Source organism: Zosterops lateralis, assembly GCF_965231275.1.
Source record: "Zosterops lateralis genome assembly, chromosome: Z".
Lineage (NCBI taxonomy): Eukaryota > Metazoa > Chordata > Aves > Passeriformes > Zosteropidae > Zosterops > Zosterops lateralis.
This window is the reverse complement of record NC_139800.1, coordinates 27824899-27840025: the sequence shown is the minus strand read 5'-3', so window position 1 is coordinate 27840025 and position 15127 is coordinate 27824899. Positions and strand designations below refer to the sequence as shown.

The following is a 15127-nucleotide window of genomic DNA, read 5'->3' as shown; positions in this document are numbered from 1 at the left end:
TGAATTACACACTCCTATCAGGCAAAGACTCCCCTCAAGGTCAGTTGGAGGATTCCCTGGACAAAGAACTGGAGAATAAGTCCAATTTTTAATGAGATGAAATACTAGCCCCATTAAAATCAGTAGAAATTTTTACTACTATTAATGGGGCTAGGGATAAATTTCTTAATGCCCTTGAAATATTATTTATAAATTTATCCACATACACTATGTGGATACAGAAAGAGACAAAATATATTAAAAGAGAAAACAGTGATAACAAATATGTTCCAATTTGTAACATAACTGCCATATATAATCCTGTTTCATCAAAGTTAAGACTGGTTTTCCAGTCTTTACCCTAGCAGCTCAAATAAAGTAACCCAATAATCCTGCACAAACACTAGAAGACACTGAGCTTAAAAAATTAGATGTTATTTCTGCCTGAATTATTTCGTCCTGGTACTGTTAAAAATGACACTGCAAGTGTTAAATTTTGACTCTTTTTTTCCCTGCACTGTTATTTTTGCAATAGAAAATCTGAAAAAAGTTTCATTGTCTTGAGTTTGTTTTATGTCGTATGTTAATATCTTTTCTAAATAAAACCTGACCATTCAGATATTTATTCCTAAAGACCTTCCTTACCAAACCCCACTGAAAGGAGCATGAATGCCTCGGGAAGAATCTGCAGGCAAGCCTGCAAAAACACTGCACACTGAAGCCCCTGGACTTGCAGGGACTCCTAAAAAGGGACTGATTCTAGAAGGAAAACCTTTTACTGCAATGCCAGTTTGACATTTCTTGAAACTTAAACTGAGCCTTTATATAAAGGCTTTTACTTCTTTTGCACTTACACAAAAAAATGTGAAACCAAAACTGCTGTGTTTCACCTGCTGCTAAATCCCAACTCTAGGGTTGTACAGGTGCTCCACTGCTCTTAAGCTGGAACAGCTGCCATATTGAAAACGCATAATTCAATATTTGAAGTGATGATATAGGAGCCCGAACCAGATGAGCTGGGGCTGCTCCACCCTGGAAGTGTCCCAGGCCAGGTTGGATGGGTCTTGGAGCAACCTGGGATATTGGAAGGTGTCCCTGCCCATGGCACGGGGTGGCACTGGATGACTTTAAGGTCCCTGCCAAACCAAACCTTCCATGATTCTCTGAACAGACCATTTCCCAGTTAGGTTTAAACTGGAACCATCGTCCCTGGAATTACACCAGTCTACACCAGCTCACCTGACTCGATATATCTAACGTTTTCAAACAATAAGTAAAATTCCTTAAAGGAATTAAAATGTTTCTTTACACCATTCTGAAGTATAAATCCTGGGGCAATTAGAGAAACTCTAAATGATTTGTGTTTCTCCATGTCTGTGCAAAACTCCTACTGATTTCTCCCCCATTTGTTAAATTTAGTGGTTTTGAAGTACTTTGATGAAATGTGAGCATAAGCATACATTCAGAATGTAACTCAGGGTTGAAGAGTAGTTGAGTTTTCTTCCGACAGTCCTAAAGTAGTCTTAGATAAGTCAGACTGTTTCCATGAGATACAGAATGGGTAAGATAAAAATTTATGTTAAAATTTCATCTGAAGAAATTTTAACTCCCTGAGGGTTTGTAGCTGAAGCCCTTTGAAAATAAGAGCTTATAATGGAAATCATGACAAACTCAACTGCAGCCATATTGTAAAAATATAGTGAAAATATCCCCAGGAGGCAAAAAAATAAAATCTGAAACTATGTGTTGGGAACCTGTTTTCTCAAATAGATGCCAAAGACTGTCACACATAGTTAAAACCCAGACTCATCATTAGTATCTGGAGTTGGGTTCTTCAGGGCTCTGCACCTCCCAGATTCAGAATACAGAGCAAGAAAAATGCTCCTGTTAATGGGCAAATCCTTCATCAGGCAGGCTACGCTACACCTGAACAGAAAGGTGGGGTTCTCCTCTCAGTTTCAGGCCAAACATACTTTATCACGTGGAAAACCAGCTCATGGAGCGGACACCTAGCTGTGCACATCAGTACACATTTTTCATTTCAAAGGAGAGGTTTTGTGGCAAAGCTGAAGATCGGCTCTGGTTTTGAGCCAAGTAGAAAGAGTGACCAAAAGAAACATTATTTACCATTTACAAACAATTTACATCCATTGATCTTGCACAAATGTTTTTAGCTTTCAACTAGGTAGCTTTCATGGAGAAATTAAGTTAAAATTATATCTAATAGGAACTATTCCCTCAGTCTTCTGGGAGCCTTGAGATAATTTTATCCTAGAAAGAGTACAGCTTTAAAGTTTCTATGCTCAACTTCTGTCATCCTCTGCTTGTTCTTTATGTTCACAGCTCCTTGCATTGAAAATAACAGTTACTATTGATGGAAAAAAATAAAAGGCCTAAATTTTTGCCTCCAGTAACAAAACACACATTTTTTCATCTGTTTATACACCAAATTATTTCAATATTTTTCTTTTTTATTTTCTTTTTTTAAAGACTACCTGGCCAATACATTGAAAATTCGCATAAATTTCACTGGCTACATACCTAATTATGTTATTAGCTATTAATTTAGTTATTAATTATTAAGTTATTATCTATTTATGACATACCTATGTAAAGGTGTTTCAGTCTGAGAGATAAATAAGTTCAATTGAACTCCTTACAAAATTTGTTCTGAAATACCTAATTGTTCCATTTATACTATTTTACAAAAAAGACTATGGTCATGCTTACAGACATACATATTAAAATAAACCAGTCGCTGCAAAAAGCTGCTTCTGCATGCGGGAAAATATTTGTAAAGTTGTCATGCTTTTAAAATTCTGCTCTTAACATCATCATCTAGAGATTTTTACATATATATATATATATATATATATATGTAATCTATGAACATCAGAAGGATTAATTTTGGTGGGGGTTGTTTTATCAGCAAATACTCTTCCCTGAAAGATCTTTTTAAACAGATGAGGATAAGCTTTTAAATTGCAATCAAACATAGAACAACTTGTTTAACTTTTACCTGAAATGCACACAAATTCAGACAAAGGTGTTTTCTAACAAGTTTGTATCAAAATGTTTGTATCAAAATTATGTACAATAGCGATCTGAAAAGACTTTATTCCAGTACTTAAAAATTATCTCCTGCATAGTCTTTCAGACAGCTGCTCCAAAAACAACACAGGTCTCTAACCTAATTTCTTTTCAATGAAGGCATCATATACTTTGAAAAAAAGTCAGTCTAGCACAAGAATAATGTTAAAACACCAGTATCGATATTACAGTGATAACAAAAAGTATTTCTTGAGTTCCTGTCACAGGTTTCATCCAAACTGTGACATAAATGGATGGAAAAACTCCCACTGACTTCAGGGAGGGTAAAAAAAAGCCCACCCTACAGAAGATACTGTGGTTACTCCCAACAGGAGGAAAAGAAAGTAAACTAAAATAATTAGGAAAAAAGTGACTGAGGTTTAAAAAGCAGAGTAACTGAGCTAAAGGAGACCCAAAAGTTTTCTTTACTTAAACTGCAGGCTTTCATTTTCCATTGTAAATTTTTGATTTAATTTTCATTAGAAACTTTTATCAAGTTCTACCTGGTGATAAATATATATATTTTTTCGTAGCTATGGAGAAGTTACTTCACATGAAGGAAGGCCTTATTGGAGAGGTGACCATAAAATCCCTGTATATAGCAATAACAGTAAGAATTAAATATTTTAATATATAGTTTAAATTAACCCTACTTTAAACATCACAGTTTCAAGCCTGCCTATTCAAGATAAGTATTAGTACAAAAAAAAGAACCCACAAAACAGCAAATTCTTGGCCTACTTAAAAGAATCTGATGCTGTGGCATTCCCCATCACAAGTAAAGAATGATTTCAGTGGCGTTCATGCATGGTCCAGTCTGACCCAGGCCAGCAGCTCAGACCACCACGGTGCTCACTTATCAAGCCTTCCTTTAAATTCCTGTGCCAAGGCTCAACCCATCCCCTGATGGCTGCTTATCTGAGGGCAGACAGGATTGTTTTCATTCCAGCATGAAGGATGTGCCTGGGCTGTATTTACAGGAGGAAGCAGCGGCCCCTCTGTGTGCAGGTTGGGGTGACTCATCTCACCCCAAAGACATCTCTTTAGAGAGGACTGATAAGCAAGGTCAGGGACTACTCCTGGAAGAGAAAGACACTGCCAAGAGGCATGCTCAGTGACAACTTTTTTCTTCCTACAGGCAACAGCAGAGTAGACACCTGGAACTGGTGGAGATGACCTGCACCTGCACCCAAACCAAGCACATGGAGATGTGTGTGCATGTGCCTGTGCATGCCCACAGGGTAAGGCAGCTGCCTCCATAAATACACCATGTGCAACACAGCAGTGACACTGATAAAAACCCTGGATAGGGAATGAATTGCTGAAAGGGAGACAAAAAGGAGTTAAATCTGCTGTGCACGCTTGTTATAGACAGCTAAATTTTTAGGGTAAGCTTTAGTTATTAGTTCTGCCTAAAAATGAAGAAGCTAATGTGTGGCATGCTCAAGCTGCAAAACTTGAGAGTAAACAGAGAGTTAAGGAAATGTCATGAGTGTGTTACATAGTCTGGATCTCTAGGGTACTTTACCTCTTAAAATATAAAACTTATTTCCTTATATAAATGTTTTAACATGCAAAAAGGGCATCTGGATGAATACCCTGAATATTCCTATTGCAGCAAACACAGCCCTACTGCTTTTGGGGTATCTAAACAAGGGTTCTAAGTTATATTTTCCCAAGTTTGGTGATGAAAGCTTAGGGTGGCTCCCCCCATACACCTTTAAAGGTGTTTATATGCGTGTACTGGCACATGCAGGTGGCTATACTGTGATTTTTTTTAAAGCTACAGATATTCACTATAAATTAAGAAAAACAAACAGTATCATGGTAGTAAAACCAAAAGAGAAAACAAAACGAACACATACGAAGAGAAAAGCAAACCTCTTTCTTAGCATAATCCAAAATAACATCAAGATTGCGAAGATCAGATTTTTATTTATTTATTTATTTATTTTATTTTTAAGTTTATGATTGATTTAGATCAGGCTCTGCCATATTCCCATTCTCTGGAAAAACAGGTGGAAAATTGTTATTAAAAGTTGCTGGAAACTCCAGCACGGCACCGGCATTTTGATAGCCCACGTACGAATTAAGCGGCTGCTGAGGAAGTGCTTGGCTATCAGGCATCTGCACAAGAGCCCCTGACTGTGTGGTAGGGGGGATTCTTTGGCCAGCTAGTTGGATTTTAGGTTCCCTGGGCTCCAGTTGTTGCTTGCTTTCTTCATCCGTGTCAAGACGGGTTAGCTTTTCTATCCACATGCGGAATTTCTCCTCTGTCTGCCTCTGCATCTCGGCAAAGCAGTTCATGGCCTCTTCCAGGACATTGCCTATGCAGTTCCTATCCCACACGGTGCCCCTGTCAAGCAATCCTGGAATTTCCCTGGTCGCTCCTCCAGATCCCCCAGCACGACTGAAGCCAGCTTTAAAGACATTGAGGCCATTTGATAAGACATCATTAAGTAAGAACATAATATTGTTTATTAAGGCATGTTAACTGAGGAAAACAGCTTTTCTAATTCCGCCCCTTGGATATCACAACAGGAGAGGAATTAGCATATATTAACCAACACTATTACCCTTATAATAAAATTTTACACCCACTGAGGTTATAATAGAGATTTTGGCATCAAAATTATTTTTATTCTCAAAGTCTCAGACAATTCTGTCACAAAGGTCTCTTTTATTACCAAATTGCTCCAGTTCCCTTGCAATTTGTTTAGAATTCAGCTGAAGGTGTCAAGAACATTATACAATAACATGTTTAGTTCTATTAAGCTGCAAACCAAAATGCTATTTTTTAACTGACAAACCTGAATAATTATGTGTATTTTACTTACACACTTGGACCCTTTTATAAACGGGCTGTTAAACACAGGTTGGATTGGCCCAAAGGTCTTGGCTTGATTTCGGGAAGCACACAGGACACCGATGAGGAGAACACACGACACAAAACACAAAAACACAGGGAGGGGAGAGCAGGCGTGATAGACACAGCTCCATCACAGGGACAACCTGCACACCACAGAGCCATGACCAGCCTCACATCAGCCAGGATCCTACCCCGAGCCACATTCCTACAGCCAGTCCCAGGCAAGGCAGAAAACAGGGAATGGTTGGAGGGAAGCTGTTCTGCTTCCAGCTATCCATCAAAAGCATGGTGGAAATGACTGGCTTTGGGATTATCAGGAAGAACTGCAGCAGCCAGAAGAGAAGTCCAATCTTCATGGCCTTACTCTATACATCAATAACAAAAAGCAGTGGAATCTATGTTTTAAAGTCTAGAGTTCACTCAGGAATCCTCTAGGAAGCAATAAACCCCCAAGAAAATGAGGCTTGGTACCCGTTTGAGGAATCCTAAACAATACGCACATGCCATCCAAACACACAAATGTTACCAAAGGTAATTCCAAAACAAGACAAACATCACATTACACTACACAAAGGTACAGAAGATGATATTTAATATCTAAATGTGAAACTCATGGCACTCTCTAGCTTAAGAATAATAAAAAATACCCTAAGAATGAGAGAAATCATTGCATAACCTAAGCAAATGCTTACTAAAAAAACCCCTAAGGCACTAAATCTTTATTGGGATTTCACTGAGTACATGAAATTACAGTATCACTTAAACACTACATTCTTTTTAGGAGCTGTTTACGTGAGGTATACACAGATCCTTCAGTTACAGCTAAACAAAGCCCAGGGTTATTCTCTTATTTCTGAAGAGCAGTTTTTAAGTCGTTCTGGTCCATCAGTTTGCCTATCAGATATGCTGGAAATTCAGCATTGAAGTCCTCTGCTAAAAATAATTACTTTATAGCAACTAATTTGTATCCCTCCACCAGCATTTTACTTAAAATGAATTAAGTAAAATGGGACCTTTTTTCCTAAAACATGGCTTCTTTTGTATAGTCAATATTTTTTTTCCTCCCTAAAAGAAGTATTTCTTCTGTTCATTTAGTTCTAGTACTAAACATCCAATATGATTCTGTTTATTTGTTTTTAGTCTGGATTTTAGCTTAAACTCAAGAAACTGACTTACAATATTTTTGATTTCCACAGACATATGAGTAAGTAATGTAATTTTTAATTGCAATTTAAATAAAAACTATTGAAGGTGGTAAGTGAGACAATCTTCTCAGGTTTTTAAAGTTAAGAATGAACTAGAACAGTTGAAGTAAACAAAATTGTTTTGTAAACTGAATGAAGTACGTGTTGAAATATAAATAGCCCTGAAATACAAATTTTAAAAGGTATCATTCATAGAGTATCTCAAATTTAGAGCAGCAGCATAACAATGTTTTAAATGCTTCCTGTGCAGTTACTACAACAAGCCTTATTCAATCTTTTATTTTAGGGTTAAAAAACCCTCGAAGCCTAAAAATGCATTTTTTCACATTAAAAAATGCTAGCATTTATTTAATTGGTCCCTCTTCCGTCTATAAACTTTAAGTTATAGAGTTTTTTTAATTATGCCAAGTTTAAAGGAGAAGAAATTTGAGATCACAAAGGGGTCAGAATCAAAGATTCCACTCTCATTTTCAAAACAACACCTCCTGCAAAACAGCACCCAAGAAATGCCCAATGCTGTCTTTTTATGGTATTTCTTAAGTACAACCTAAGTTATAACCAAATCCAAAGTAATTTAATTTAGGAAGTCTGGCAATATAACAATGTGAGATAGTCATTCTAACTAGCATTGTTTGGTTCCTCTGTGTTATTCTGCTGCAGACTTCCAAATTAGTATCTTCCAGCAAATCGTTCTTAACAGACTATTTCTTTTTCCTACCTATTAATTATAATGGTCATTCTGAGTTACTTGAACCAAATTCATCCCTTGCAGATGCTTCATCCAAGATCTATGCATAGTTCTTAGGAGGAAGGAACCTGTGCCATCTCCTTGGGTTCACTGCATATTTTTAAAAGCCTTGTCTTCTTTTTTTTTAACAAAGTGAGATCCAACTTTTTCAACATTAACACATATTTTTGTGATAGCCTAAAATATGAGTCATCCCTATTTCAATGATTTTTCTGAGTTGTAGAAAGTGCAATTGTGGTAAATGCTAAATATTTTTGTGTATTATTTTTGTTTTTAAAAATCCCTTGCTTTTTCCAAAAGAGAAGTGTTTACAGAGCAACAAATACTGATTCCTAGACTTGCTCTCATGCCAGTTTCATTCAGAGTTAAAATGCAGCATCAGATGTAAAATTGTTTAAAGGAAAAACTTAATATTACATCAGGAAGTCTAGCAGAATCTATTTCAGGATTCCTACACCAGGTTTATGTGGTGTTTAAGAATGGCAAAATCTTAAATGCCAACAGAGAAGGCTCAGTCATTAAAAGGTAAAAAATTGTTCCTCATCTGCAATAATTCAAAAATCGTGGCATTCCCTGAAATAAGGAGCTGAAGATTATGACTGCTCACATCAGTGAAAAGGTTCTCAGGAGCACCCCTGAAGTTTAGACTGAACCTGTATTTTCAGGTATGAATTAACACCACAGGATGCATTCAGAATACTGTAGATTACATTGTGCTGAGCTTCTGTGCAGCTCTCAGCACTTGTATTGAAGTATCACTAGTAAAATCTCAACTCTTCAGTCTTTCTTGAGCAGAAAAATAAGCCTGACACTATTTTAATCCATAGTATCTTTAAGTTCAGCCAAGAGACCTGACTATCTATTGTACAACTGCTCTGTTTGTAACTTCGTGGCATTGTCATCATCACGTATCTCAGCGACTGTTTTCTTTACCTTACAAATTTAGCCAAACATGTTTCAGAGCCAGCAATGTGGACAGTTTAAAAAAAGGTTTATTTAAGATACTGCACTATTTAAATGGAAGAGTTTTAGTGACACAACATAAAATACTATTGTATTCTCAAATGTGGCAATTTAATTTTTCAGACCACACAGAAGCAAACTGCCTGCTGTAACACTACCTGTGTTGACAGCTTAAGAGCCTGTGTAAATTTTGCCATGAGAGCCAAATTAACTGTCACAAAAAAACTTTAAAGCATTTCTGTTGGCAAAGCTGTTTTTCAGGCAACGGAAGGCTAAAAATGAAATTTTTTAATTTGAAATATTTGAAAATTTTTAATATGAAAATAAGTGATGTTGAGTAAGTAACCAAGACTGCAGCTGACTGTCCAAACCCAGACTAAGGGAAACACACGCTGCCTGTAAAAAACTCTCCTGCATCAATATGTACAAGTAACTCTTTTAAAAGTAAAGGAAAAGATTTTCATGCTTATGTACTGACACTGAAGTCAAACCTTTCAGCTTTCTACTGTGTGCCAAGAACACTGGCGGCCTGACATTCCATTAATGCTTTTTGATACCCTGTATTGTTTTCTATCTACACATTCACTCTCTCAATTTTGAGGCTATTCACAGTGTTTTGCTAAGTGCACTAAAATGGCTTTCTAGCCAGAAGAAGGAACTGCGTCCTTTGCCAGCTCTAGGCAGAGATGGCAGATGGCTTGGGAACCCACCGCTGAGACAGAGCGCTGGGAGTCCAACCAGACTCACAGCTCCACCGCAGCTCTGAAAATCACAACGTCTCCTTCACCCACAAGCAGCACAGGCTGCGTTTTTTGTACAAGCTACATCCTTATCTCCACAGAGGGTATTTTTCTCTCACACGTGGAAGGCGTTTCCCACAAAGCAAAGCCGTTTCTATTTAAAGGAAAACTGCAATGTAGTGCATACGCTTCACACCCCATCGCACTGAGAGGGCAGCACAAACCTTTAAATGTCTTAAACAGAACTCAGCACCAAGCAGATGACACATACTGTGAAATTAGAGTAAATATTAGTGCCCCTCCCTCGGGATGGTTTGCACACTCTTGCACTGCAGGTAAAGTGTAACCATCATAATAGTCAAGCTCTTTGTGCGATGTGATCCCTTCACCAAAAGTATCTCATGGTCAGGACTGAGAGTCAAGTACAGAAACTCAAAGCAATACAAAACAAAACAAAACAAAACAAAACAAACAAAACAAACAAACAAACAAACAAACAAACAAACAAACAAACAAAAAAAAAAAAAAAAAAAAACAAAAACCTGGAATGGCGTCAATTCCCCCACAATGGCCCTCAGAAACCTAAGCATACCTGAAAATACCATTTGGTGTCATTCTGAGTCACAAGGTACTTTCATGGCTTAAAAAAAGACTGTGACCTGAGGGACTTATTCTGTGTGTTTTGGGGTTTTTTGAGAGGTGGGGAAGAACCCGCCCCAAAAATCAATGAAATAGTCTTCTTCAACAGGCTTTAAATTAGGCTCAAATTGCCCAGAGTGTAAATATTATATATAAAAAGGCAAAAACTCTAAAAGCCACAAGACTGAATAACTACTAAATTGCTAAATAAAAATTCAGATATCTATTAAAAGCTTACTACACAATTATTATAGGAGGATATTATGCCTTTTCCAGACATTCTAATAATAAATATTTACTTCCTTTGTGCAACCCGCTTCCTAGCAGGTGTGGGAGAAATGCCAGTTTTCATGGTGACAGCATCATCCATAATCAACTCAGTTAAATCAGTTTTTTGTAAAATCTGCTGCAGTATTTTAATAATTCATCTAGAAAGCATTAGTTCAGCAACTTAATATTGCAGTTTTCCTTTAAATGTTCTTGCCCTGTGTAAGATGTTCTTTTTCTCAAAAAGAAAAAACTTCTAGTACAACAGGCAAAAAGGCATGTAACCCAGTAAAAATTGGCAAGCAAAAAAGTTTATTTTTACGGATTTTATTTCTGATTGCCATATGATGGTTCTATGGTATAATATGCTGCAAGAATAATTCACACAGTAGGATAATAAACCCTATCCACAGCACTTGGACTAATAAAACAACAAAGACTCAGCAGACAAAAACCTTGAAAATTCAACTCTCTTCTGCTAATAAAATGACACTAATAAAATGACAAGAAGGCCCCTATAATTTGTTGCCTCTCATCTTAACACAGACGTGTCAGAAAGTTTAAAGTGTAGAAATTACTGATCCTAACGACATAGGAAAATGGTAACATTTTGTCTAAAATGTTGAAAATTTAGGTGTGAATATAGCTTGGGCACCTGTGTAATCTTATCTGAATCCTAAAATGGGTGACCAGCTGCAATCTCAAAGAACTTACAATAAGGCTAAGCAGGTTTGTCATGCACTGGCATGTTGAGCTGAAAGCACAGAGTAAGTGCAATAATGGCCAGGACCTTACTGTTACATAGGCAAGAGGTGTGCTGTGCCATTTCTAACACAGCTGCCAAGCTGTGGGCTTCATATATTAAAGCAAAGCTGGCCACTTATTTTAAGAATTAGATTATCACCATCTAAGGGGATTTGACCGCACTGACATGAGTTCATATAGGCTCACAAAGATCTGAAAAATCCAGAATTCAAAGGTAGTCCTTCCTCCCATTTACCATTTCTATGCTTTGTTGGTGCGCAAAAGTGCACAGGAACCTCAGAAGAGATTTTTAAAATTTGCCCACATCTTGTTATTACACTGCAGTCTTCAAATTTACACAGAGCTGCAGTTCTCCTGGGTTTTTCTCAAGTGTCAGTCATCTAACTTAGCATGAGAGCTGAGAAACGATGTCAGGCGTGTTACAGTTCAGTTTAAAAAACATCCTCTACCTGGTATCTCTGCAGTGATTGTCTTGCTGCTCCCTGAAACCTCTTCGTCGTCGTCTGATGAGCTCGTGCTGGAGTCACAGGTCAGGTCACTGTCGCTGGTACTGCTGTCCTGCAGCAGGTTGTACTTCTTGCGAGCAGCCGCCTCCCGCTTCTGCCTCAGGAGCCGGATCCTCTCTTTGTGCTTTTGGCTCCGGTGACCCTTTACCTTGGTAACTCGGCCGTTCTGCTTATCGCTAGACTGTCGGTTTTTCTTGGCAGCCATTGCTGAAGTCTCACTTTCAGACCTCGATCTCCTGGATTTCCTCCCGACCGCAGCCACGGACACCGCAGAAGGGTCTCCCTCTGCAGCGGCTTCAGATTGGCAGGGCTCGTTCTCCTCTGCAGAAGACAACGTGTCTGAGTCAGCCAAATGCCCACTGGAGGAAGGGGAAAGCATGCAGTGGTTAGAAGAGTCACTCTCATAAACTCGGCCGCCTGCTGGCTTGTCGCTCTCTGTAGATGCCAGCTGAGACTCCGAGGAGTCCCGCCTCAGTTCCATCAGCAAGCAAGGCATGGAAGAGAGCACTGCAGAGTCTGCTGCAGTGGGCACACTGTCGTTCTGAGGTTGTGTCTCGAGTTCTATAGGCCTGTCTTCATCAGGAGCAGTCTCTTGCTTTTCAGAAGTCTTTGGTGGAATTTCTGAATCAACAAGTTCCTCTGCCTTTCCTACTGCCTCCATCTTCATTGCAGAGCAAGGTCTGTCCAGACTCAAAGCATTGAGCACGTTGTCTAGGATGCTGGGTGAGCTAGATGTGGTCTGCAGCAATCCAGGAGCCTGCAGAGGAACAGAGAAGTTGGAAAGAATTACACAAGGAACTCAGCCTGGTCTTCACAGTGTTACCTTAAACAATTCACGGTTTCGGTTGCAGACAGAATCGGTTTATAGAATCCCAGAGTGGTTTGGGAGGAAGCTTTAAGCATATCCAGTCTCACCTTCTGCCATGGACAGGGACACCTTCCACTATCCCAGACTGCTCCAAGCCCTGTCCAACCTAGCCTTGGACACTCCCAGGGATCCAGGGGTAGCCACAGTTTGACTGGACAACCTGTGCCAGGACCTCACCACCCTCACAGCCAGGAATTCCTTCCGAACACCCCATCTCTCCCTGCCCTCTGGCAGTGGGAAGCCATCCTCCCTTGTCTTGTCTCAAGTGTTTCTCCTGCTCTCCTGGAACCCCTTCAGGCCCTGGCAGGGGCTCTGAGGTCTCCCTGGAGCCTTCTCTTGTGCAGGTGAACACCCCCAGCTCTCCCATCCTGGCTCTACAGAATAGCATCTTATTGGTCAGCAGAATGCTGGTTTTCCTAATTTACCTTTTCCTAGTGAACTCATCCTGTTACACCAAATTATTCCTTCATCTACATAACCACGAAAAATGGTATTGGAGTCACATTGAATGGGGTACCCAGTGGAACACCTACCTACCAAAGACTTATTAAATAAAGAAGTGCTACTGAATTATCAGAGACATAGCTACATGCTCTGGCTCGAAAGGCGTTAGCCACATGTCACACAGACTGCTCTCATCAGAGAATCACCCTGCTGGTGAGTCATGTAAAGATGTTTTAGGAACATTAATACACCATTCAGGAAGTCCTTGAATTCTCCCATGCAAGCCCTGGTTATATGAGAACCTCAAGGCTGATTTAGTTGCTCTCAAATCTGCCAGCAAAGAAGCATTAAACAGTAGGGGCTGCAAGTAAGAAATATTATCTACCCACACAGGTAGCCCACATTTCACTTCAAGTTATAATTTAATAAATTGTATTGCTTCGGTGCAAATACAAAGACCAAGCTGTTTATCTGACTGATAACTTGAACATAATCTACCCAAAAGTACCTGAAGCAACTTCAAGGAAATTTTCTTGGAGAAATCAATAGCTACCATTTTGTCTTCATTATTCACACTTTGCCCTTCACCTGAATTTTCTCTTGGAATACAACACAGAAAAAAGATCTTTCAATTACCATATTCACTTACAGATGAATAGCATGGAACAAATCCTTTATAGCTTCAGAAGTACAGTAAATGATAAATTTATGGCACTTCAAAAAACAAAGTTTAGGCAAGAAAACACAGCAGTGAAATCTTATCTGAAAAACTGCATTTCTGCAGAGAAGGCAAATCAGCACTTGAGCACCCTAAGGAAGCATGGATAGTTCAGAGAGATTTTTCTGTACCCTGAGAATTCTTCTTCATTTTCCTGATCTATTCCAAGTTGCCTGTAACCATGTAATTGTATATATGTATGTAACACACAATATAAGGGTACTTCCCTGCTTCTGAAAGGTGCTGTGCAAGGCTCTGCATTGTCCAGTGTGCCCTAATCCACTCTGAAACTCCATTTTTAGAGAATACTAAAATACTTCATACTTCCTTCAGGCTAATGAATGAACTGCTGTATGGTGCAAGGAAATGATGAAAATACTTATGGGGGAAAAACACCAGGTAGGGAGAGAAAGGCTGGTTAATATAAGACATCACAAGAAAGATGGAGGTGACAAGGCCAGGTCTGCTAAATATGAGAAGAAAACCCCAAAAAGCCCAAATCCCAAATAATAAATCAGCATTTCCCTTCCAAAAACCAGAATAAAATGCATATTGTGGAATAGAGGAATATGTGTATCAGGAAAAATATTTGTGCATACTTGCACTGAGTAATCCTCTCTTCAAAGCAACTTCGAAAAAGACTTTTTGGAGACAGTAATTCCATGTAAGCAATAAATATCATAGGAACAATGTATTTCCAAGGCTACAGTAGAGCACCAACAAACCCAAATGAAGAATACACACATTCTGAGACATAAATGCCTATCAGTAAAATCTGTATTTCTATGTAATTTGCTCACAAACTTGTATTATCAAATAATTTTCCTACTATACAGGTAAGTAAAGCACAGATTTGATGATGGAACAAGTGGAATTTGTATTGTCCCTGCTAGTGCAGCTCCCAGCTTTCCTCTGGCCATGCACGTTAAAATGAAAAATATCTTCTCCAAGAGTTTTGAAAGGTACACAGAGGGAAAACAGTGGTTGCTCAGACACAAACTGAAAGAATATTAGCTGGCCAAACAAAAACATACTTAAATATTCATACTAATAACTGCAGAACAGTTTCTGCACTGTTCAACTTTTAGCCTGGAGAGCACAAATAACAGAGCTTGACACGAAGGTAAAGGACAGCCAAAGTCAGCTGTGGACTTTTTTCCAAAAATGTCCTACTTGGAAACATCATTTACCTCACAGTTCCCAAAGGGGCTGTAACAACGGCCTTCCTTCATTGCACTTGTCTTCCCATCTCTTTGGTCTATCAGCCAGAAAAAAAAAAAGTTTCATCTGCACATTGCCAGCTTGCTAACAGCTCAATTACAATGA

The 15127-nt window shown here is 38.8% G+C and overlaps 1 protein-coding gene across 2 annotated transcripts in view; it reads right to left on the bottom strand.

Annotated features, from left to right (window-relative positions):
• Positions 1 to 15127, bottom strand: part of ARK2N (arkadia (RNF111) N-terminal like PKA signaling regulator 2N) — a 46058-nt gene that overhangs the window by 17766 nt on the left and 13165 nt on the right. For both annotated transcript variants that reach the window (XM_083883486.1, XM_083883485.1), the window contains exon 2: positions 11715 to 12528. In XM_083883486.1, coding sequence (XP_083739612.1) covers positions 11715 to 12438 — 724 coding nt within the window. In that variant the 5' untranslated portion in view covers positions 12439 to 12528. The remainder of the gene's footprint in view (positions 1 to 11714; positions 12529 to 15127) is intronic.